We start from the raw sequence: 24,292 nt of genomic DNA, 5'->3' as shown, positions 1-24,292 counted from the left end.
GAAGTAAAAACCCCAACAGAGAAAGCACTCCATCAGCTGTCACATCGCAGGAAAGTGCATTGTGAAAGTCCGTAAATCAGGAGTTAGAAAATCAGTTTTAAACTTATTTTCTCATTTAAAAACATGGATTCAGATTTCTAAGGGAGTATAAAGTGTGATGAAAAACGGCAAGTGAGACATGTGGAGGGGTAAGGGTAAATAGCTAGTGCGTAGATAGAGGGAAAGGCATAAGCGAAGGCTGTGCAACAATAGATTGATAGAAGCCAAGACAGATGTAGGATTAGACTGTGGAAGGGTAGAAGGAAGCTGTGTGCTTGGGGTGGATGGAACGGTTAACAGAATGGAATACCCAGACCTCCTTGCCACCATCTGTAGGGAAGAAGTATACATGTAAGAAAGAAGAAAATAATACCCTGTGATAGTGACAGAATATGTTAATGCCATCTTTTATTCATAGGGGCACCTTCCCAGAAAGATGTATAAAACTGAGAAAGAAACGAGGGAACATGAGATACAGTGAATCTGCCAGTAGATCTTTGTACATTTTTCACAATATATTTTAAAGATTGCACAAATAAACAACTCTTTCTACCATTTTGAGTAACATCAAACATAGAATGTAATAAGACCTAAACTGCAAAAACATGAACTACTCTAAGCCTTGAGAGTCTGACATACAATCTTGAGAAACTGGCAAAATAATCAAAGCAGTATACTAAATTTGAGTATAGTTTTATATGTTCTGTAAAGACAAATGTTATGTCATGCCAATATAAAGCATAAAACAGTGTGTCCTATCTAAATTGGCTATATATCGTGACTCTGAAGGTGCCAAGAAACTATTTACTGTGATTGTTTTCATTCAGTCCCAGCAACCTCTAGAGGATCTTGATGCTCAATTGAGAAGAACTCTTAGTCCAGAGATTATCACAGTGACTTCTGCGGTTGGTGTAAGTTTTGAAAATCTTGATAAAATCTCCTCATAACCCTAATATATTATATGCCTGGGACACAAACTGTAACCTAAACCATTATTAATACCTTTAACATGTATTCAGAGTTCCTGCTTATTCTAGCCAAAAGAAATGAGACTGATTAATGAAAGATGAATGCTGACTCAGGAGTATCACTATGGAAAAGATTTTATTTGAAAGGTGCTTTTCTAGTTGTACGTCTGGTTAGACTGTGCCACAGATCAATTCTATGGATTTCGTATTTTTGTTTTAGAGGAGGCTAAATTTTGTCAGATAAAATAACGTTTTGGGCCAGGTGCAGTGGCTCACGCCTGTAATCCCAGCACTTTGGGAGGCCGAGGCGGGCGGATCACAAGGTCAGGAGATCGAGACCATCCTGGCTAACATGGTGAAACCCCATCTCTACTAAAAATACAAAAAATTATCCAGGTGTGGTGGTGCATGCCTGTAGTCCCAGCTACTGGGGAGGCTGAGGCAGGAGAATGGCGTAAAACCCAGGAGGCAGAGTTTGCAGTGAGCCGAGATTGCACCACTGCCGTCCAGCCTGTGCGACAGAGCGAGACTCCATCTCAAAAATAGTAATACTAGTGTTTTGATTAAAACTGTTTTTCTGTGACTATCCAAGTTATACCCTTAAGCATCCTATGAGAAAAATTAAGAAAGCAATCAAGAATTAAGAGTAGAAATTCATTCTTTTAAAATGTGCCTTTTTTTTTTTTTTTTTTTTTTTTTTTTTCTTTTGAGACAGAGTCTTGCGCTGTTACCTAGGCTGTAGTGCAGTGGCACGATCTTGGCTCACTGCAACCACTGCCTCCCAGGTTCAAGTGATTCTTCTACCTCAGCCTCCCAAGTAACTGGGGTTACAGGTGCCCACCACCACACCCGTCTAATTTTTGTATTTTTATTAGAGACGGAGTTTCGCCATGTTGGCTAGGCTGGTCTCGAACCCCTGACCTCAAATGATCTGCCCACCTTGGCCTCCCAAAATGCTGGGATTACAGGTGTGAGCCACCATGCCCGGCCCTAAAAGGTGCCTTTCTTTACATCAGACTTTTAGACTTTAAAAGAAAAAGGAAAGAAGATAAAATTTTCTCAGATATAAGTGTTTCATCACATATACTGTCTTTCTGCCCTTTTACAAAGACCATAGGAAAGGCAACGAGGCAAAAGTTTGAGTGACTGAAGCTAAAGATTTGTGGTGTCTGTCTGTGTATGTTTTACAGCCTGTGTCCGTGGTGGCTCCAACAGCAATTACAGAAGCAGGAGCACAGCCTCAGAAGGATGGTGAGAAACATCCTTCTTCCTTTTATATTACTCATTCCAGTCCTACCTGTAGTTGATTCAGGAGGTTTACTGTTTCAAAGACGCATTTCCATGTATTTGATAACTGAGGAGCATTGGTAGTAGTGTCTAAAGCTTGAAAGATTAGCAAATTGGTAAGTCTGTTCTGTTATGATTTGGCAGAGGAAAGGTTATACAGGAGGTAATGATAAGACCCTTCATTATTAGCTATGCCAGATCCTTGCTATTAGAGATTAGGAAATTAAAGCATACTGTATTTAGAAAAGTTAACTTACTGATAACCTCTTAGCTTTTGTGACACTGGATATATAGGGATAGAAGCTTGAATAGTCTGGACATATATTTGTGTGGAAATACAAATGTAAGATTTCAGTTAATCAATTTAAACATTTTTATTTTCAAGGCAATTATATTCTCAATTGGTTATCATTTTAAAAGTGATTTGCAAATCATTAGAACAGTCTAGAAATGGAAAAATGAAAGGGGAATGTAGGTTATCAAAATATGTGGAGTATCAAATATGTACAATGAAAATAATAAAAGTTTATTACCAATAAAAAGAGAATGTAGAATATGAAAATGGTAGCTTTTCAAATCATTGGAAGATGGAATATTTCTTTTTTTTTGAGATGGAGTTTGCTCTTGTTGCCCAGGCTGGAGTGCAGTGGCGTCATCTCGACTCACTGCAACCTCCACCTCCTAGGTTCAAGCGATTTTCCTGCCTCAGCCTCCCAAGTATCTGGGATTACAGGCATGCACCACCACACCTGGCTAATTTTGTATTTTTAGTAGAGACAGGGTTTCTCCATGTTGGTCAGGCTGGTCGCAAACTCCTGACCTCAGGTGATCTGCCTGCCTCAGCCTCCCAAAGTGCTGGGTTTATAGGCGTGAGCCACCGCACCTGGCTGAAAGATGGAATATTTTTATAAGTGGTTTAGAACAACTCGAAAGCCATCTGGAAAAAAGCAAAGGTGGATCACTAGCCTAGACATAAGTAAAGTCCAAGTGGACCAAAGATGAAATATTATATCATAAAATAGTACTACATGAAATCATAAGGGGATTTTTTCTTTTTCTTTTTTTTTTTTAATTTTTTAATTTATTAGTAATAACAACTTGAGAATTGCATAGTATTAAGGCATCAGTTCTTGGAGTGTGGGCTTAGGACCCTTTTGGGGCGCCTATGAGGGTAACACTATTTTACAGTAAAACTAAGACATTATTTTCGTTTTTCACTATAGACAAAAATTTAGCCAGCTGTGGTGGTGTATGCCTGTAGTCCTAGCTAATCGGGAGGCTGAGACGAGAGGATTGCTTGAGCCCAGGAGTTCCAGGCTACAGTGAGCTATGATTTTGCCACTGCACTGCAGCCTGGGTGGCAGAGTGAGACCCTGTCTCAAAAAAAAAATGATGCATGAACAAAAAAATCTATAGGTCAATGGATTTTAATGGCCACAGTTATGAATATCTTATTACTATTATTTCAGATCCCACATTATAACTAACTTTTTTTTTGTGGCTTGGAAATCTTTTTTTTTTTTTCTAATTGTATTATTATTATACTTTAAGTTTTAGGGTACATGTGCACAATGTGCAGGTTTGATACGTATGTATACATGTGCCATGTCGGTGTGCTGCACCCATTAACTCGTCATTTAGCATTAGGTGTGTCTCCTAATGCTATCCCTCCCCCCTCCCAGGGGGATTTTTTTCAACTGTCTAGAGCAGGGTTGACAAACTTTTTCTGTAAAGGGCGAGATAGTAAAAATTTTAGACTTTCTAGACCATATAGTCTCTTGCAACTTACTCAGATGTCACAAGTAGCAATGGACAATACATAAATAAATGAGTTTGTGTTTCAATAGAATTTATTTACAAAAACAGGCAGTAGGCTGAATGTGGTCCATGGATCAGTTTGGAGTTCTCAGATAAGTTTAATAGCGGTGTTAAGTTCAATGTCTAATCCAGAAGCAAGTAGTAATAGATATAAAATTTTCTTCATGGAAGAAAAGTGCCATTGATTGCAAATATAAATGAAAAACTGGGGAAATATATATATTTGTGGGAGGAGGAGGGGTATGTGTAGTCATATCACAAAAAGAACTCATTTCGCTAATACAAAGAGTTCCTAAAATTCAACATGAACCAAAAAACAATCAAAAGATAACAGAAAAGGAAACTTAGACGTGAAAATATTTAACATCCATAATGATAGAAATACAAAGTAAGGCTGCAAGTGATAGCAATTCCCACCTCTCATTGGTAAATTCAGGGGTCTAATAGCCACCAGTGACTTGGTACAGCCTCTGAGGGATCAATTTATAATAGTGATGTCTACTACAGTCTTAAATGGAAATAATTCAGCACTTTCATTGTGGTATATTTATTGTACAGATCTATAAGAGAATATTTATTTTTAAAATAGCAAGAAATTCTGGGCCGGGCGTGGTGGCTCACACCTCTAATCCCAGCACTTTGGGAGGCCAAAGCAGGTGGATTGCTTGAGCCCAGGATTTCGAGACCAGCCTGGGCAACATAGTGAGACCCCCATCTCTGCAAGAAATTTTAAAAATTAGCCGGATGTGGTGATATGCACCTGTTGTTCTAGCTTCCCAGGAGACTGAGGAGGAAGGATCACCTGAACCTGGGAGGTCAAGACTGTGGTGAGCGGTGATGGCGTCACTGTACTCTAGCCTGGGTGACAGAGTGAGACCCTGTCTCAGTGAAAAAAGAAAGTCTGAATAATTTAAATGCCCATCAGTAGAAGCCTGATTAAACATGAAATATATATATGGTATATACATAGGGTATGACACTATGCAATCATTAAAAAGAATGAGGCATTGATATGGAATGATCTCAAAGATACAGAATTACATGAAAACATAAAAATCACTCAATGTTCTACTAGCTGTATAAAATAAATATATCTCTAGAAAGAAACTCAAAGCATTGTTCCCCGGAAAGGCTTTTAAATTGCCCAAAGTACTTATCAATAATTCTGAGGGCCGGGTGCAGTGGCTCATGCCTGTAATCCCAGCACTTTGGGAGGCTGAGTCGGGCGGATCACGAGGTCAGGAGATTGTGACCATCCTGACTAACACGGTGAAACCCTGTCTCTACTAAAAATACAAAAAATTAGTCGGGCATGGTGGTGGGTGCCTGTGGTCCCAGCTACTCAGGAGGCTGAGGCAGGAGAATGGCGTGAACCTGGGAGCTTTGCAGTGAGCCAAAATCGCACCACTGCACTGCAGCCTGGGCAACAGAGCGAGACTCTGTCTCAAATAATAATAATAATAATAATTCTGAGAACTGTACTATCCTATTCTAGAATTTGCCTGTGTTACATTGAGAAAATAAAATTAGCTGGTTTTCATTTAACAATGGGTCTTGGCTGGACATGGTGATTCACACCTGTAATCCCAGCACTTTGGGAGGCTGAGGCAGGCATATTACCTGAGGTCAGGAGTTCGAGACCAGCCTGGACAACATGGTGAAACTCCATCTCTACTAAAAATACAAAAATTAGCCGGGTGTGGTGGCACATGCCTGTAATCCCAGCTACTCAGGAGGCTGAGGCAGGAGGATCACCTGAACCCAGTGGGTGGAGGTTGCAGTGAGCTGAGATCGCACTACTGCACTCCAGCCTGGCCAACAGAGCGAAACTCCATCTCAATAAAATAAAATAAAGATGGGTCCTTAACGTCCTCAGTAAAATCTCATCCTTCATTTCACTTACTTATATATCTGAATTAAAGAATGAGTAATTGAGTTTTTAATGCCTGTTAACCTTTGTTTTTATAGTATATATTAATGTTGTATTTGGTATCTAGTAGTAGAGCAAACAATAACTCTTTTCCCCTATTGGACAAAGCCTCATGGAGGGAGGAGACAAGGAAGTTCTCTTTGCCTCTAACAGCTTTCCTCATGTGTAGTTTGATTTTGCTGTATTTCTAGCCAAAGGAAAAAGAAGTTAACTGGAAAGAGACACTTACGTTTTCTTCATCCATGTATTTGTTTCAGTTTCTCAAGTCAAAGAAGGCCCTGTCCTAGCAACTAGTTCAGGAGCTGGTGTTTTTAAGATGGGACGATTTCAGGTAAGACAGTCACTTTGCGTTGCCTTGATTCCTTCCTTTGGAGGAGTTGTCTATATAATAAAATTACTGCCTACCTATTTGGGACACAATTGCCAGTCTAGTGATTTCTGCCACATAGTACTTTATAGCTCTTTTTAGCATTTTCCTAATAAAAGTAATATATACTAAATAAAATATAGAAATACTTAGTAGAGACACGGTAGATAGTCGTACTATCTATCCGCCCACCTCCCAAGATTACTTTTTGGGGTGTATTTCCTTCCACTCCTTGTTTTCTGTACAAGTGTTTATCTAAAATTGACTACCATTTCTCCTGTTCCAAATGTTACAGCTTTTTTTCCCATCTGGTAATTGGTTTACCTAACCAGTCTCCATCGTGATTTCTAATTTTTCCAACATAATAAGTTATGTAACAGCAAACATCTTTGTGTATAAAAATGTTTTCCACATTTAAAATAATTGTCCTAAGATTAATTCTTTAAATTAAAACACATGATACCATATCACTTTATTTTACCAGCTTGTCCAACATGTGAGCATCTTCTGGCTGGGGAGAGTAGGTGATATTTTTCTCATTTGTAAACAGGTCCTGAGCGTTCATAGGTGGGCTGAGTTTGTATTTGTAAACACATGGACAAACCAGAACAAGGATCTGGATCCTCTTTTTTAGTTACCAGTTAGTTGTGTTGATTCTTGAGGCATAGCAGGCATTTAACATTTACCTTGTAGTTTTTCTTATTCACAGGCAACCCAAAAAATTCTACAATGTCTTGTTAATTTATTTTATTTATTTATTTTTATTTTATTTTGTTTTTTTATTTTTATTTATTTATTTATTTTTGAGACGGAGTCTCACTCTGTCACCCAGGCTGGAATGCAGTGGCACGATCTCGGCTCACTGCAACCTCTGCCTCCTGGGTTTAAGTGATTCTCCTGCCTCAGCCTCCCAAGTAGCTGGGATTACAGGCGCACGCTACCATGCCTGGCTAATTTTTGTATTTTTAGTAGAGACAGGGTTTCACCATGTTGGCCAGGCTGATCTGAAACTCCTGACCTCAAGTAATCCGCCTGCCTCAGCCTCCCAAAATGCTGGGATTACAGGCGTGAGCCACTATGCCTGGCCCTGACCTTTTGTTATTTATATGTTGACTAAGACATAAATCTGAATTTTGTGTATGACATCAAATACGAAAGTAAATTATTTACTTTGTAAACGTAGCCAGCCACACAGAATCTGCATCTCAGTACACATGTGTTCTCTATGATGGTATTCAATTTTTCTTCATAGTCAAAGATGGAGGCACTATGTAAAGAGATAATCAGCCTACTCATTGACAGGGAAATAAAGTGATTCTTTTTTTCCTTTTTTAAATTGTCTGTGATAGAAATTGGATATTGAGAACTTAAGTTTTTAATCTTTGTCCTTTTTTTCATCAGGTTTCAGTTGCAGCAGACGATGCCCAGAAAGAGGGTAAAAATAAGTCAGAAGATGCAAAATCTGTTCATTTTGAATCCAGCACTTCAGAGTCCTCGGTGCTATCAAGTAGTAGTCCAGAGAGTACCTTGGTGAAACCAGAGCCGAATGGGATAACCATCCCTGGTATCTCTTCAGATGTGCCAGAGAGTACCCACAAAACTGCTGCTTCAGAGGCAAAGTCAGACACTGGGCAGCCTACCAAGGTTGGACGTTTTCAGGTGACAACTACAGCAAACAAAGTGGGTCGTTTCTCTGTATCAAAAACTGAGGACAAGATCACTGACACAAAGAAAGAAGGACCAGTGGCATCTCCTCCTTTTATGGATTTGGAACAAGCTGTTCTTCCTGCTGTGATACCAAAGAAAGAAAAGCCTGAACTGTCAGAGCCTTCACATCTAAATGGGCCATCTTCTGACCTGGAGGCCGCTTTTTTAAGTAGGGATGTGGATGATGGTTCAGGTAGTCCAAACTCCCCCCATCAACTGAGCTCAAAGAGCCTTCCTATTCAGAATCTAAGTCAAAGCCTTAGTAATTCATTTAACTCCTCTTACATGAGTAGTGACAATGAGTCAGATATCGAAGATGAAGACTTAAAGTTAGAGCTGCGACGACTACGAGATAAGTAAGTATATTTTCTCTTGCGAAAGAATGTCAGATAAGGTTTTAAGACCTAGATCCTAGGGCCAAGATTAATAATATTTTTTGCCACAATATGCTAATGTCTCATTTCTTTTAAAGAGACAGTGCCACAGAAGCCCCACCCCATGCCTCCCCACCCCACCACACACACACACACACACACACACACACACACACACACACACACACACACACACACACACACACACGATTCCCAGCCACTGACTCACAGGCACAGGCAGCTTCTCTTGCACTCATACAGACCCATAGCATTTCTAGCTCTAGAACTTTTCATTGTTGCTGTATTATTACTGTATTATTGTTACTGTATTGTTATATTATTATTTTTATTAATAGCATATTTTATTACTATTAACTGCTCTTTATTTATTAGTCCACTAAATGAATCTGGTAATGGCACTGGGATGTATGATTATGTTGGCAGGTTTTGTTTGGCAAATTGGATCAGAGTAGCAAATTCAGCTATTGTGTGCGTGGCCTCAAAAGTCAGGAAATGTTTTTCTCCTAAAACATTATCAACCATTTGTTGTTGGCTAGGAGCTTACTGGAATATGGCTTGGGTAATGCAGGCCAGCAAGGTGAGTTGACAAACTAGAATCTCATGATAGTACATTTGGGGAAAAGATTCATTAGTAACTAGTACATACTTGAAAGCAGCTTCAGGAATACGCTGTTAATTCTTGTTTGAATGAAGAGGATTATGGTATTTTGAATTATGTTTGGTTATCTTTCATAGACATCTCAAAGAGATTCAGGACCTGCAGAGTCGCCAGAAGCATGAAATTGAATCTTTGTATACCAAACTGGGCAAGGTGCCCCCTGCTGTTATTATTCCCCCAGCGGCTCCCCTTTCAGGGAGAAGACGACGACCCACTAAAAGCAAAGGCAGCAAATCTAGTCGAAGCAGTTCCTTGGGGAATAAAAGCCCCCAGCTTTCAGGTAAAAAGCCCTGGACTAGGTAGCCACAGCTGTCCTATCTTTTGTTTCTGTCTCCAACTGTATGTGACCTGCTGAACGTTTGTTATTTTTGTTAAATTTCAAAGGAATTTGGCTCTCCTGATATTTTTGCTTCCTTGACTGCTGTACTTACATTTATTGTACCTCTTTTTGAGTCTATAGAAGTAGACTTAGTGAATACCATGGCTTATTCCATTGTAATCCATATTGCTCTCTACTGGTAATCTTTATTTATAGTTATTCTTAAGGATAGACATTTAGCTTTGCCTGTTAACTCATATAACTCACATTTAACCAAACTCTTGGGCAGTTGGAAGAAAATACATTATTCTCTGTTTAGTAAAACTTGGGTAGATTCTTTGTTTTAATGGATGACTTAGTCATGATTGCAACTTAGATGAACGTAATTGTCATATAGATATTTGTGTGTGTGTCTGAGTGGTGACCTCTTGATGAAGGTTTTTATTTCATTTATACTGGGTTAAAGAACTTGCTAGTCATTGGTCAGGCACTGTGGCTTACGCCTGTAATCCCAGCACTTTGGGAGGCTGAGGTGGGCAGATCACGAGGTCAGGAGATGGAGACCACCCTGGCTAACACGGTGAAACCCCGTCTCTACTAAAAATACAAAAAATTAGCCGGGCGTGGTGGTGGGCGCCTGTAGTCCCAGCTACTCGGAGAGGCTGAGGCAGGAGAATGGCATGAACCCGGGAGGCGGAGCTTGCAGTGAGCCGAGATTGCGCCACTGCACTCCAGCCTGGGTGACAGAGCGAGATTCTCTCAAAAAAAATAATAAATAAATAAATAAAATAACTTGCTAGTCATTAAAATCAAAGAAATAGTTAAGTGATACTCTTTTGTAATGTAATATATATATATATATATTTATTTATTTATTTATTTTAAGAGACAGGGCCTCACTCTGTTGCCCGGACTGGAGTGCAGTGGTGTGATCATAGCACAGAACACAACAGACTCAAAGTCCTAGGCTTAGGTGGTCCTCCTAGGACCTTCCTGGGTAGCTGGGATTACAGGCGCACACTACCATGCCCTGCTAACTTTGAATTTTTTTTTTTGAGACGGAATCCCGCTCTGTTGCCCAGGCTGGAGTACAGTGGCATAATCTCGGCTCACTGCATTCTCCGCCTCCCAGTTTGAAGTGATCCTCCTACCTCAGCCCCCACAATAGCTGGGATTACAGGCACACGTCACCATGCCTGGCTAATTTTTGTATTTTTAGTAGAGATGGGTTTTCACCATGTTGGCCAGGCTGGTCTCGAACTCCTGACTCAGGTGATCCACCCGCCTTGGCCTCCCAAAGTGCTGGGATTACAGGCGTGAGCCACCGTGCCCGGCTGTGGACTATATTTTAATTGGGATAGATAGAGAGTTTCTAATCCTTTGGTGAAATTATGGTAGTGTTAACATAATTAGTTGAAAAGTAAAAGATGGTTAAAATATGTTAAAAGCAGTTGCAAACTTCTTAGCAGTTCCATTCTCTGGAAGGGTTCACAGATATCCAAATCTAGCACATTAGGACCAATTCATGCAGACCATTAGTAGAGATGTGATTGTAAGAGAAATCAGCTAATTTCTGATCTGATCCCAATCAGATCTTTTTTTTTTTTTTTTGAGACAGAGTCGGCAGTGGCACAACCTCCAACTCCCAGGTTGAAGCAATTCTCATGCCTCAGCCTCCCAAGTAGCTGGGATTACAGGCGTGTAATCCCAAACCAAATGTATAAGAACACCTGGCTAATTTTTGTATTTTTAGTAGAGACTGGGTTGCACTATGTTGGCCAGGCTGGTCTCAAACTTCTGACCTCAGGTGATTCGCCCGCCTCAGCCTCCCAAAGTGCAGATTACAGGCATGAGCCACTATGCCCAGCTATGATCCTAATCAAATTCTAATACCAATTTTGACATACTTTTTGAGTGGACTTGAATTCAACTGGGAACCAGGGAACAGAGAGTCAATTTTAGGACAACTGACCTATTGAAAGCAACCTACCAAAAATAATTTTAAACGTCCATTGCTCTGTAGTGACCTACATCATTTTTTGGCATCTCTTTTGTATTTTCTGATGCATGTTTATAGGAAAGTCTAAGCAGACTGCCTAGCAAACCTTTTTGTATAATGATTCAACACATTTTCTAATAGGGTAAAAATAAAAAAAAGCAATTGTGGAATTGCAAAATGGAATCTGGGTATCCACTACATATTCTGGTCTTCTTACTCTGCTCAGACATGTGGCCCATCTAGGTTTTCTAAAGCTAAAAAGCTTCTGGAATAGTACATATGGCCCTATTATCTATGGATTTTTTTTTTATTATTTTATTTATTTATTTTTTGAGTGCAGTGGCATGATGTCGGCTCACTGCAGCCTCCGCCTCTGGGTTCAAGCAATTCTCCTTCCTCAGCCTCCTGAGTAGCTGGGATTACAGGCACCCTCCACCACACCTGGCTAATTTTTGTATTTTTAGTAGAGACAGGGTTTCACCGTGTTGGCCAGGCTGGTCTCGAACTCCTGACCTCAGGTGATCCGCCCGCCTTGGCCTCCCAAAGTGCTGGGATTATAGGCGTGAGCCACAACACCCAGCTTATCTATTGATTCTTAGTGTCATTCCTCACTTCTCCCGTTAGTGAGGACTTTGTTCTTCTCATCAGTTTATAGCTTTTGACCCATCATTCATCACTCAGTGGAACAAACCAAATGTATAAGAACAGTGCCTAATGAGTACATGGGGAAAGCTGGACATGTTTCCTCATGCCACTTTATCTTTTGGCAGGTAACCTGTCTGGTCAGAGTGCAGCTTCAGTCTTGCACCCCCAGCAGACCCTCCACCCTCCTGGCAACATCCCAGAGTCTGGGCAGAATCAGCTGTTACAGCCCCTTAAGCCATCTCCCTCCAGTGACAACCTCTATTCAGCCTTCACCAGTGATGGTGCCATTTCAGTACCAAGCCTTTCTGCTCCAGGTCAAGGTAATAAAGCACCCATCATCATCCAAAAACAATAAAATGGAGATGTTGTCATACCTGGGACAAAAGCCTGTTAAGGCGGGTTGGGAGACTAGCCGACCAGAACACAGCCTATGTGTTTACACTGAAGAATCTGGGAGAAAAGGGAAGTGGAGTGATAATCGGTGGGCTTGTTGCTCCCATTAGGTGAAATTACTTTTTTTCAAGGAATTACAGTGAAAAGTTACATCTGTGTGGCCTATATGACTCGCTTATTTGGGATTTGGAACTTACGCTTTAATATTAGGCTGAGATTTCCTGGATGAAATTCTAAGGTGTTTTAGCAGTTTCTGAAAGCTAATGCATTTTCTTAGCCATTGTAGAATTTTGTTACTTTTAAGTATGGGAGTGGCATACTAAAATGAATAACCTTACAATTCAGTTTTTTATCCATAATCTACTTTCCAAATATAGCTCTGTTTATTAATGATTGCTGAAAAAATTCCTGCAGAGGAAAGAGCTTTTAGTCATATTAGAACAAGAATTGAAAAGACTTGGGCATCTGAGTGAAAAGAATGAAAAAAATATAGGTACTGGCTTATGTGCCTTTGCCACAGTTTCACAGAAATTGGAGATTAGTCTCTTCACAGGAAGAATGCACTTGATTGGTAAGGAGGGCAAACTAGCTAGCATTATTCCAACTAAGAAAAGCTTCCGCATTTTGCAGATGGGTAGAATTAAGACCTAATATTTCATCTCTTACATATCTGACCTTCCCCCAGAAGCTTGTTCTTCTGTGTGCCATCTTAGTGCATTTCACCACTCCAGCCTCAAGTTTCTAACATCTTGTAGTTGTGTTCTGTCTCTTCTCCTCTCTGTTCTTCCCTGTTTTTCCCCTCTCACAGGCTGTGCGAAGTTTAACTGTGCATCTGAACAGGTGACATTCAAACCTGGTGGCAGGAGGACCCGATTTCTGAGTACGCCCTGCTTGGCTCTTTGTGTGTAACACCTTTACTCCTTCCTTGTCCTTGTTTTTCTGCTGCTTGGATCTGATGTTTCACGCAGTCCATTTTCATTTGTCTTTTTGTATATCATCTACTCAGTGGCTTGGCTGAATTACTGTTACCCTCAGAAGTTTGGGCCCCTACATTAATTATGATAACAAATGTCAAAATAACAAGTTTCTACAAATTTCAATGTAACTTTCTGGTAGAAGTGCTTCTTCATAGATTGACAGAGAGTGGATATGGTATCTAGGCAATAGATTGCTGGGTCATTTAGAATAATGAAGACTGAACTCCACAGTCATAGTCAGTGCTGTCTCTGCCCTAGCATTAGAAATGACAGAAATCAGCCAGACACGGTGGCTTCAACCTGTAATCCCAGCACTTTGGGAGGCTGAGGCAGGAAGATTACTTGAGGCCAGGAGCTCGAGACCAACTCTGGGCAACATGGTGATACCCCATCTCTAAAAAAAAATTAAAAAAAAAAAAAAAAAAAGCCTGGCGTGGTGGTGTGCACCTATAGTCTCAGCTACCCAGGAGGCTGAGGTGGGAGGATTACCACCTTAAGACCAGGAGGCTGAGATTGCAGTGAGCCATGATTGCACCACTGCACCCCAATCTGAGCGACAGAGTGAAACTCTATCTCAAAAAAAAAGAAACGAAATGTGACAGAAAGCATTTTGACCAATGATGCTCTTAGATCCTGGCAGCAGTTAAAAATTATGTACTATTTTTTTCCATTCTTTGTCAGAGTAGATTGAAATCTTATTTTTCTTCTCTATTAAGCCTAAGCATCTACCAGTTGAAAAGATGCTAGAATCTCTCCATTGGATCATTCTACCACTACTGTCCTCTAACCCCATAAAATCAAAAGGGGTTTTTAGTTTGGTTATTCCGATAAAACACTTAGTCTAATAAAGACCAAAGCCCGGCATCTGCAAGTGAAAATTCTCCTTCTAACATGATTTCTGGGATTTCCCAGCTTTCTACTTAAAAACAAGGCACAATAGCAAGTCACCCCATCTTCCCCATATGTGAAATGAAGATGATGCCAGTGTCCTAAGGCCATCGTACAAATCAAGTTAAGATCATGTACAGAGAAACAGGTAGCACTTGAAAAGCACTCGTGATTTCTCTCTGATGAGTCAGTGCCTGCCTGGCACGGAATAGGTAGTCAATAACTGTTTGTTGAAGAAAAGCTTAAAACAAACAAAAACATAGTTCAAGTAGAAGAACCTTTGTTATAATTTGAATAAAGATCTTCCCTTTTAAGGCCTCAAACTTCTGATGTGATTATTGAAGTGCTTTTTAAATGCATGTGCTCAGGCCATCACTGTTTCTGAGTATGGGTCAGAGGTCCTTGGGCCTCTTCATGGTGGGAAGAATTTACACCTCCCTTTGTTCTCTGTAGTGACCAGATTTAAAGCGAAGCATATAACATATTTAACTGCCATTTCCCTCACACATACCCGTTATTTTTACTGCATTAGAAATGGATTGGCTCCTTCCAGCACCCCTATTATTTTTACCTGTATTAGTAATGGATTGGCTGTACTTGAGAGGCAGTCTTTACTGACTTTCCCCACATGCAGTAGTCCCAGGCTATTTAACAGACAAGCGGGTGGAAGGCATTACCCAATTCGATCGTTTTCCAGGCTTGTGTGGTTTTTTTTTTTTTTTTTTTTTTGAGGAATCAGATCAATAATTTTTCTGGTCACACTTTCCTGGACTGTGCATATTAGCACCTTGACAGTTGAATAAGCATTTAATTTGCATGTCCACCTAGAAAGTTGCAAGGACATTAACAGTAGGAGCTGGGTGTTTTTGAAGTAGAATGTGACATGTCAGGCCTATGGTCTACAGCCTGAAGTGTCTGAGAGGGAAGAAAGAGAACCAAAGCTTCTGTTTCTGAAATATAATGTGACAAATACCACTTTAATTAAATTCTATAAATTCTCATCCCACTTTTAAAGGTAGGTGTTATTACCCCTGTTGTTCAAATGAAAGTGGTCAGAAATATTGAATCTTGTCACTTCCCTTTGGGTGCAAAATGAAAGGCCCTACATCTTTTGAAGTCACATCAGGATACATCATGTAAGCCTGGTGAACAAATCCCAAGAGACAGACTTGAAACATGGAAAGGAAACAGGTACTTGAAAGAGTAGGGCACCTTACTAGCTTGAGATGTATTATTCTATGCTCTCAAAATAGATAATGGTTTGGAAGCACGGCTTGGCTTACTGCTATATTTATGTTTAGAGGTTGCTTGTTTTCCACGTACTTTGAAAAATTATTCTGGAAGGGAAGGGGTTAGTATATATATCTAGGATGTGGAAATATAATAGCCAATTTAAATGAACTTAAAACTGTAACAATGATACTATCAGTCTACTGTGGTGGGATTGCTAATGCATTTAATTGAGTGCTTTTTAACAGCCCAGCTGGAGAAACAGGAAGTGGGACACGATCAGTGGAATCGCTGCTTGGGTATTTGAAATTCAAGCAGTGAGACCTGAGAGACTGGAGTTCCTCACCGATTCCAGAACCTCAATACAGGGCATTACTCTTTTAGATACAAAGATTGGGTGTAGAAACTCAACATCTGTCAGCCAGGTAACACAGCCCATCAGATAATCATGTTAAGGCTAACAGCCAGTTCAAAACATTCTGTAGAACTGTATCTCTTCAAGGGCTACCAGGTCCTACCTGTCTCCCCTCCTGCTTTCTCTTGCTGGGCGTTTGTGTGCTGTTTGGAGATTCTAAATATTTTACACTGATGTTTCTTTAACACATTGCTTCTCTCTTTGTGCTTCAGGGAAGATGGTGAAAAAAGTCTGTCCTTGCAACCAGCTCTGTAGTAATTATCTTTTCTGTTATTTTTGGTCCTTGATTGCAAAGCCTGTTAACCATGAGTTCTTTCAACTCTGCAGTCTCATAGTTCCCTGATTCCCAACTTCCATCTGTCTCTCTATCCTATTCTAATAAATATTTAACATGCTTAATTGAGAAATCATCTCCTAGTTGGTGCCCTCAGTGATAACCCCACGTGAGCCTAGCTTGTGACAGACATGGATTGCTAATGGCCATGGATGTATATAGGGAGATCAGGGATGCCTAGTTCCCATGGGAGAGCGATCCTTTAGTCAGCAATTATGTGCCAGGCAGTGTTATCACCCCAACTGGAAACTCAGTCCATGCCCTCCCATGTTCACACTGAAGTGGGAGATGTGTGCTAGACTGACGAGGAGAAAAACACCACTTTCTAGAGCTTGTCTTCTTAGACTGTGGCTTCTCATACTTTAATGAGAATGCCACTTACAGTGTTGTAGGTAGGGTCAACAGGGAAATTCTGTACTTGGGATGCTGGGCTGTAAGTTATGGTTCATAATAGGTTATTGTTAGTAGGATCTGGTGATGTGGGAGTAGGGGAAATGTATTATAAGGGCAGGAGGAAATTTAAAAATGAATCTTGGGGGTAAGTCTATACTACCTATTAGGGCTTTTCAGAAGAACTAAAAAAGGTTAAGTTAGCATATTCTCTCAAAGGCCTTTCTACGGCTTTTATAGTCAAGTCTCCTTTTCTTAGGAGTTAATTTCTGGTCAGAAAAGGATAGGTTTGTTTCATTCTTTCATGGGAGGCCTGTACACAGAAGCCAGAATGTGAAGGTGTAGCTGTATGGCTGACTCTTCCTTGTGGTTTCTCATTCCTCATAGAGAATCCTGTATTAGGTAACGTAGGTTAAAATGAAAAGTGAAATTTGGTTCTAAAGGGGCCTCGCAGCATTGGGGCAACAGACTAGCATCAGACTAGAGAGGTGTGTCTCCCAGCATGAGCTCTGTGTGGATAAGCAATGGTCGTGTCTCCTGAGTTGCTCGTATTTAGCTTTTGACAGCCCTGCTCCCTGTGATTATTTCTGTTTTTTGTTTTGATTGTCTCTCACATCAAGCTCACCAAGCAGTAATTGTTCAAACAGGATGACAATCCCCATGCATGTGATACGCCTGCTTTCTAGATTGAGTCACTCACTGTCATGACTGCCCATCCTCATTGCCTGTGCTTCCCACTTCACCACTCTCTCACATTTGCTGTCATGGAAGGCTGTTTTCTGTGCTTTCATACTTCTCCACTTGGGTTTTCTGTACTGTAGGGGAACTTACTCTTCCCTTCACACTGTATGTGCAATAGCAATCCCCTTGTGGCTCCAGCAGGCACCAAGAAGTGAGCTGACAGTCACACTGCAGTAGTTCCATGTCTTGCCATAGTGGTAAGAAGCATGTGACCTTCCTCACTCTGCAGCTTCACCTCAGAATTAGCTGTTACTCCAGCACAGACATGCTTGTGTGTGCCATTCCCCAGGTGGTAGGATATAAGCTTGACTTGAGACCAGTGATGGTCAGTAACAGGCTTTTAAGTGGCAGGGTTGCGTTAGGTGCGCTGCTGTGATCTGGTGCCGCTTTGACCTTGAAAGCAGGAAAACGCATGCACTTACTTACCCCCGCATTACTTGGGTACCTTAAGGACTAGTGGTTCACACCTTACTTTAGTAGCTTTTATTTATTCTGTAACATGTGAAATCTGGTAAGACAGTGGGGGGTAAGGAAAACAGACAAGACCATGACTCTTCTTTCCCTCTTCCCCAAAACGTGCCTCTTGGAATAATCTTCAGTGTGCCCTCCAGCAGAGCCGAAATCAGGCAGGCATAGACTCCTTCCTCCTCTCTCATCAAACCGCAGAAATAGAGTTCCTTCATCATAACCGCACAGCTTCCTCCTCCCCTTTGCACCCTGCCTCTGCTGCATTTTCTTGTCGCTTCTACATGGGAGTGCTTGCTGTTCTGGGAAGAGTGGGGAGAAGCGGTGGGAATCCTTGAGCCAATTGAAACAGGTCATCTTCAGGAAAACCATGTCTTCCTGAAGTTGAAAGATTCAGGCACACCATGTAGTCCTTTCCTCATGAATAATCTTGTTCTTCACTCATAGGAAATTGGGAGAGGTTAACCCCTCCCAAGTTGATGTTTGCAAATTCATGTTTGAAAAACTTTTCTGAACACAGCATGCTACTTCTCTTATTACCTCTCTCTATTTAAAGAATGGCTGGGCTGAGCAGGGTGGCTCACACCTGTAATCCGAGCACTTTGGGAGGCTGACATGGCAGGATTGCCTGAGCCCAGCAGTTCATGACTAAGCAACATATGGAGATTCTGTCTATATAAAAAATTAAAAAATTAACTGGGTGTGGTAGTGCATATGTCTAGTCCCAAGCTACTTGGGAGGCTGAGGCAGGAGGAGTTTGAGGCTGCAATGAGATGTGATTGATTGTGCCACTGTATCCAGCCTGGGTCACAGAAAGAGACCCTTCCTTTAAAAAAAAACAAAAAAACAAAAAAACAAAAAAAAACCAGGCACAGTGGCTCATGTCTGTAATCCCAGCACTTTGGGAGTCCAAGGCTGGCGGATCACCTGAGGTCAGGAGTTCTTGAGAGCAGCCTGGCCAACATGGCAAAACCCTGTCTCTACTAAAATACAAAAATTAACTGGGCATGGTGGTGCACACCTGCAATCCCAGCTACTCTGGAGGCTGAGACAAGAGAATCGCTTGAACCCAGGAGGCAGGGGTTGCAGTTAGGTGAGATCGTACCATTGTACTCCAGCCTGGGTAATAGAGTGAGACTCCATCTCAAAAAAACAAAAAACAAAAACAACAACGGCTCAAGAATGTGGCAGTGTTCACATGGTTTGGAAACCCACCTTCTCCTTAGCCAAGAATCTTCTCCTACTCCTACTTTAACCCTGTCCAATGCACAAGAAAACCTCTTTTGCCCTGCATTCTGCAAAATTCCAGAGCAACTAGCCTTGCTGATCGTATCACGTCTCCATCATCAACGTGATGTTGGGAATAGCATACTGGTGAGCAGTTCCAGTACTCTTAGGTGCTTTGTGAATGGAAAGAGGCCCCTGCCTGTGTACCTACCGTCATCCTGAGTTGTTCAGCCTTATCAGCAGCTACTGAAGAGAAACCGTTTTCCTCACCCTATTATACCAAAACAAATGGCTAAACAAAACCTTGGAATCTTCCCTTCTTGCATGGCTTCCCAATTCATCCTCTCCCCATTCTGTGGCTTGCCATTCATCATCCCGTGAAGTTTTCCCTCTTCCTGAAATTGTAACCTAGGCTTCTTTTAATGCTTGTATTCTGTTGCTTATAATAGGGACCAGCAGCACAAACACTGTTGGGGCAACAGTGAACAGCCAAGCTGCCCAAGCTCAGCCTCCTGCCATGACGTCCAGCAGGAAGGGCACATTCACAGATGACTTGCACAAGTTGGTAGACAATTGGGCCCGAGATGCCATGAATCTCTCAGGCAGGAGAGGAAGCAAAGGGCACATGAATTATGAGGTAAGTCTCTCTTTTGCCACAGAGAATCCGTCACACACATCTGAATCAAGGTGATAGAAACAAGCTGCTGCTTAACATCTTACACCACGACCTTCTTCAGTAGCTCATGAATCTTAACACTAGAAAAACAAGGCAAAAATCCCCCAGGTACCCTTTTATTTTTCTTTCCCTGAATTCCTAATCTCTTATGGGTCAGCTCAACTTTTTCTTCTTCGTTTTTCCTTCGTCATCCTGAACTACACACACAGACACACACATGCACATGACATCCCTCCCCTGTCATCAAGATTATTTTCACCCTTACGTGGTGAATATAAAGAGCCAATAAATACTACAGAAGACTGTTTTGCTGTATCTTACAGGATTACACTAGAAGGATATGTTAGCGCCACACATTTTATACCCATGGCCCACACCAGTCTTGACACGTGGTGGTTTTGTTTTCAGGGCCCTGGAATGGCAAGGAAGTTCTCTGCACCTGGGCAACTGTGCATCTCCATGACCTCGAACCTGGGTGGCTCTGCCCCCATCTCTGCAGCATCAGCTACCTCTCTAGGTCACTTCACCAAGTCTATGTGCCCCCCACAGCAGTATGGCTTTCCAGCTACCCCATTTGGCGCTCAGTGGAGTGGGACAGGTGGCCCAGCACCACAGCCACTTGGCCAGTTCCAACCTGTGGGAACTGCCTCCTTGCAGAATTTCAACATCAGCAATTTGCAGAAATCCATCAGCAACCCCCCAGGCTCCAACCTGCGGACCACTTAGACCTAGAGACGTTAACTGAATAGATCTGGGGGGCAGGAGATGGAATGTTGAGGGAGTGGGTGGGGGGTGGGAAGTAGCCTGTATACTAACTACTAGTGCTGCATTTAACTGGTTATTTCTTGCCAGAGGGGAATGTTTTTAATACTGCATTGAGCCCTCAGAATGGAGAGTCTCCCCCGCTCCAGTTATTGGAGTGGGAGAGGAAGGAAAGAACAGCTTTTTTGTAAAGGGGCAGCCTCAGACCATGCTTTCCTGTTTATCTCTACTCAGTAATGAGGATGAGGGCTAGGAAAGTCTTGTTCATAAGGACGCCAGAGAACTCAATGTAAAATCAAACCCATCTGTAATTTCGAGTGGGTGGAGCTCTTGATTTTGGTACATGCCCCAAATCCCTTACCCCCTCAAGAATCTGAACCACAAGACAAAAACAACCTATTGGGCTCTCTCCTACCCTGCCCTCCTCACTTTTTTTTAACCCCTCTCTTTTTTATTTTGTTTTTCTTTGCTCTTTAGAACCCAGTGAAAAATACCAGGGGACTGGGGTGCAACTCTTTCTTATGATAGGTCATTAGTGCTTTAAGCAAAAGATATTAGCAGCTTTGACTGCAGCATTAGCAATTAGGAAAAAAAAATTAAGTTCCCTGCGGACATGTAACTTTGCCATCAGTTTTGATGTGGAAACACTGTGATATATAAAATGTTGTTGGACAACAGTAGTTTTAAGAGTAAAATATGAAACGTTAAAAAAGTTCCAAAAAAAGCTAGCTCTGTCCTTTACTTATTGAGACACTTTAACTTTTTCCTTTGTATTTCCATTGTATTAGATAAATAAATGTGAATGTAAAATTGTATAAATTACTGTACTTGAATACTTCTGTTTCCCAGTGTTGCTTGCTGGACATTTTAGTGCCTTGGACTTCTATTGCTTCTGCCATTAGCATCAACTTATCAGACCCCAGATCAATAAAGGGCATGTGGAAGGAAATCTTAGGTCCATGTGACCCCAGCAGTCCAGCAGTGGTTATGCCAAAGGGAAATTGAAAAAGCATTTTTTTAAGTCATTCAACAACTTTGTCTAGAGCAGGTGTAAGATGAGTAGGGTGGGAAGTTAAGTTGGCATCAGTGGTGAAAAACAAAAAGTTCTGTTTCAGGAATAGTGAGGAGGGGGTGTTGTAACAAAATTGGGCAACTTAAAAGAATGGTGTGTGCTGGATGAAAGACAGAGACTAAAGAATGAGGAAACAAACTTGTTTTGAAGATATGTGATGCCTGGCCAGTGACTGACTGTCATATAAACCTTTCTTATTTGAGCTAGGCTTGAACAGACATGACCTAGAAGAAATTGAACATAAACAGAAGGGGGTGGGGGCTAGTTTTCAAGTTGGGGAATCTGATAGTGAAAAGTCACAGATGGAGAAAGTTGCTCTCAGAAAAACTGTTTGGATTGCTTTCCTCTTGTTGCACATGTACCATGCATTTCTCAGCTTGGGGTACTATATTTTGTGGAGAGTGAATCTTTCCACGTCTGAATTAATCATTATAGGAAACAATACTTACTCATTTCCTTTATGGTGTCCAAATGGTTGCAGGATCATAATCTGTTGTGCCACCTTTATTTCTAGAAGTACAACTAATATGTTCACATTTTCAAATAAATACTCCTCGTAAGTAATAACTGCAACCAATCAGTGTTATTTAGTGCTATGCCTACTTGTAATGAGTAGTTATTTTCAGAGCTTTCCGGAAATACTGTCCTAACTGGCCATGTTTAGGGTCTTTGTTATCTCTGAAGACAAAGAAGCTAGGACTCTTAATTTGGGCTGCTTCTTGACTCGGAAACTGAAATATTTCCAACCTTTTACCCACGTCAGTGGCATATTCCGGGAATCACCACCACCACCACAGAAAGAGGCTGGAGGCTCCTGTACCCTGTTCATTCCTTAAGGGCCCTGCTTCCCTTAATAAGTTGGTCTATGGCCCTAAATATGCAAATGAGAGCTGAAGGTTTTTAAAAGGTAGAAAGGAAAAGGGCAAGGGCTTCAACCCCTTCCTTAAAATGATTGATTTATTCTCTGCTTCTATTTCTTGTGGAGAGGGTAAGGATAGAACCAACACGGGGCCGAGTGGCTGAGAAAGGGTCACCCAAGAGTGAAACATACTTTATACCAGAGGAGCAGTGGAGCCTCATGCAGCACATTATCATTTGTTATTTGGGTTTAGTAATTTTGACATCTTTTCACTCATACACAAAAAGTCAGAACTGGTTTTTTATTTCTGTTGATTTCATCCTCCTGTGGATGAGATAACTAAAGCCTAGAGGAATGAACTAGTGCTACTGAACTGTTTGTTTAAATTATTTTGTGTTAATAGTACACTTTGAGTATCTTTTTCCACATTAAAAACTTTCTGAATTATAAATGTTTTCCTTACATTATTTAACAATGTACACTGTTTAAAAATAAAAATTCAACTTTGGGGGTTTCTCAGCAGCCGTTAATTGTACATTTTGCACTAACTCTGGGTGTTGCGCTTCTTGTAAGATTGCGCTTTGTGCTTCAGTTTGTTACCTTTGTAGACTTATTTAATGAAACCATTCAAATAAACCAAACTTGCTTTTGTTGAGCTGTGGGGTTTCATTTCCAGAAAATTCCTTCACATTCTCATTGGCACTATTTTGAGTTAAGTGCAATTTATAACTGGATTCCTAATTCCTGGGAGCTCCTTTGCTGCTTCTTCAACTTCCAAAGGAATAGAAACGGTTGGCTGCCAGCTAGTACTTTCAGACTTCCTTATCTCAGGTTCACAGCTTCCCAAATGGGTCTGTGAGCCAAAAAATAAGAAGTCACTGCTTCAAGATGAGGCACAGCCCAGCCCAGAATACGTCTAAAAAAATTAAACTGGCTGGGCGTGGTGGCTCATGCCTATAATTCTAACACTTTGGGAGGCTGAGGCAGGCAGATCGCTGGAGGTCAGGAGTTTGAGACCAGCCTGGCCAACATGGAGAAATCCCGTCTCCTCTACTAAAAATACAAAAATTAGCCGGGCATCTTGGTGGGTGCCTGTAATCCCAGCTACTCAGGAGCCTGAGGCAGGAGAATTGCTTGAATCCCGGCAGGCGGAGGTTGCAATGAGCCAAGATCGCACCACTGCACTCCAGCCTGGGCTATGGAGCCAGACACCCTCTCAAAAAAAAAATCAAACTGCAAACTTCATTATTTGGGCGGAAGAACTATGAAACATCTGAACACTGAAAAGGTAATTTATGATCAAGGTGGGTTACACTTCACATCTGAAATGGGGAAGTAGAAACTGTTAGGTAACAGGGGTACCTTAATGGCGCCAGTTCCAGGTTCTTCTCCCCTCCTTGACTGGGCACTGTCTGAATCCGCCAAAGGAGGGCCAATCAGAAAGAAGCATCTCCCGCCTTTCCTTGGGCCTGCCCCACGTAGGCCCAAGGGATATAAAACCCAGCACACTAGCAGCTCTCTCTCTTCTCTTCTCTTCTCCGCTCGATACCTCCAATAAAGATCTCTTGACTGCGACTGGTGTAGTCTGATCCTTGCCCGGCCTCTGTCATTGGTGCCGTGACTCAGATCGGGAACACCCCACCCTTCCGTGGGATCCCGATCCCTCTTCAGGCTTGGTCCAGACCCCGGCCGGTCTTCGCCCATTTTCCTGTTCGCCGACCTCTCCACCCA

At 41.5% G+C, this 24,292-nt stretch overlaps 1 protein-coding gene across 29 annotated transcripts in view; it reads left to right on the top strand.

Moving 5' to 3' along the window:
- WNK1 (WNK lysine deficient protein kinase 1) overlaps positions 1–23,068 on the top strand; it is a 159,154-nt gene extending 136,086 nt beyond the window's left edge. For 14 of the 29 annotated variants that reach the window (XM_030804357.1, XM_030804381.1, XM_030804375.1 and 11 more), the window contains 11 exons: positions 867–950; positions 2,198–2,258; positions 6,300–6,373; positions 7,811–8,472; positions 9,247–9,449; positions 12,258–12,452; positions 13,334–13,426; positions 16,248–16,289; positions 18,100–18,126; positions 19,642–19,829; positions 20,277–21,214. In XM_030804357.1, the coding sequence (XP_030660217.1) occupies positions 867–950; positions 2,198–2,258; positions 6,300–6,373; positions 7,811–8,472; positions 9,247–9,449; positions 12,258–12,452; positions 13,334–13,426; positions 16,248–16,289; positions 18,100–18,126; positions 19,642–19,829; positions 20,277–20,594 (1,947 nt within the window). In that variant the 3' untranslated portion in view covers positions 20,595–21,214. Of the gene's footprint in view, positions 1–866; positions 951–2,197; positions 2,259–6,299; positions 6,374–7,810; positions 8,473–9,246; positions 9,450–12,257; positions 12,453–13,333; positions 13,427–16,247; positions 16,290–18,099; positions 18,127–19,641; positions 19,830–20,276 lie in introns of all 29 variants that reach the window. The other 15 variants (XM_030804382.1, XM_012502412.2, XM_012502411.2 and 12 more) reach the window with 10 other exon arrangements.
- Positions 23,069–24,292: the final 1,224 nt, after the last annotated feature.

This window comes from Nomascus leucogenys, chromosome 23 (genome assembly GCF_006542625.1).
Source record: "Nomascus leucogenys isolate Asia chromosome 23, Asia_NLE_v1, whole genome shotgun sequence".
Classification (NCBI taxonomy): domain Eukaryota; kingdom Metazoa; phylum Chordata; class Mammalia; order Primates; family Hylobatidae; genus Nomascus; species Nomascus leucogenys.
This window is presented reverse-complemented; position numbering and strand designations above follow the sequence as displayed.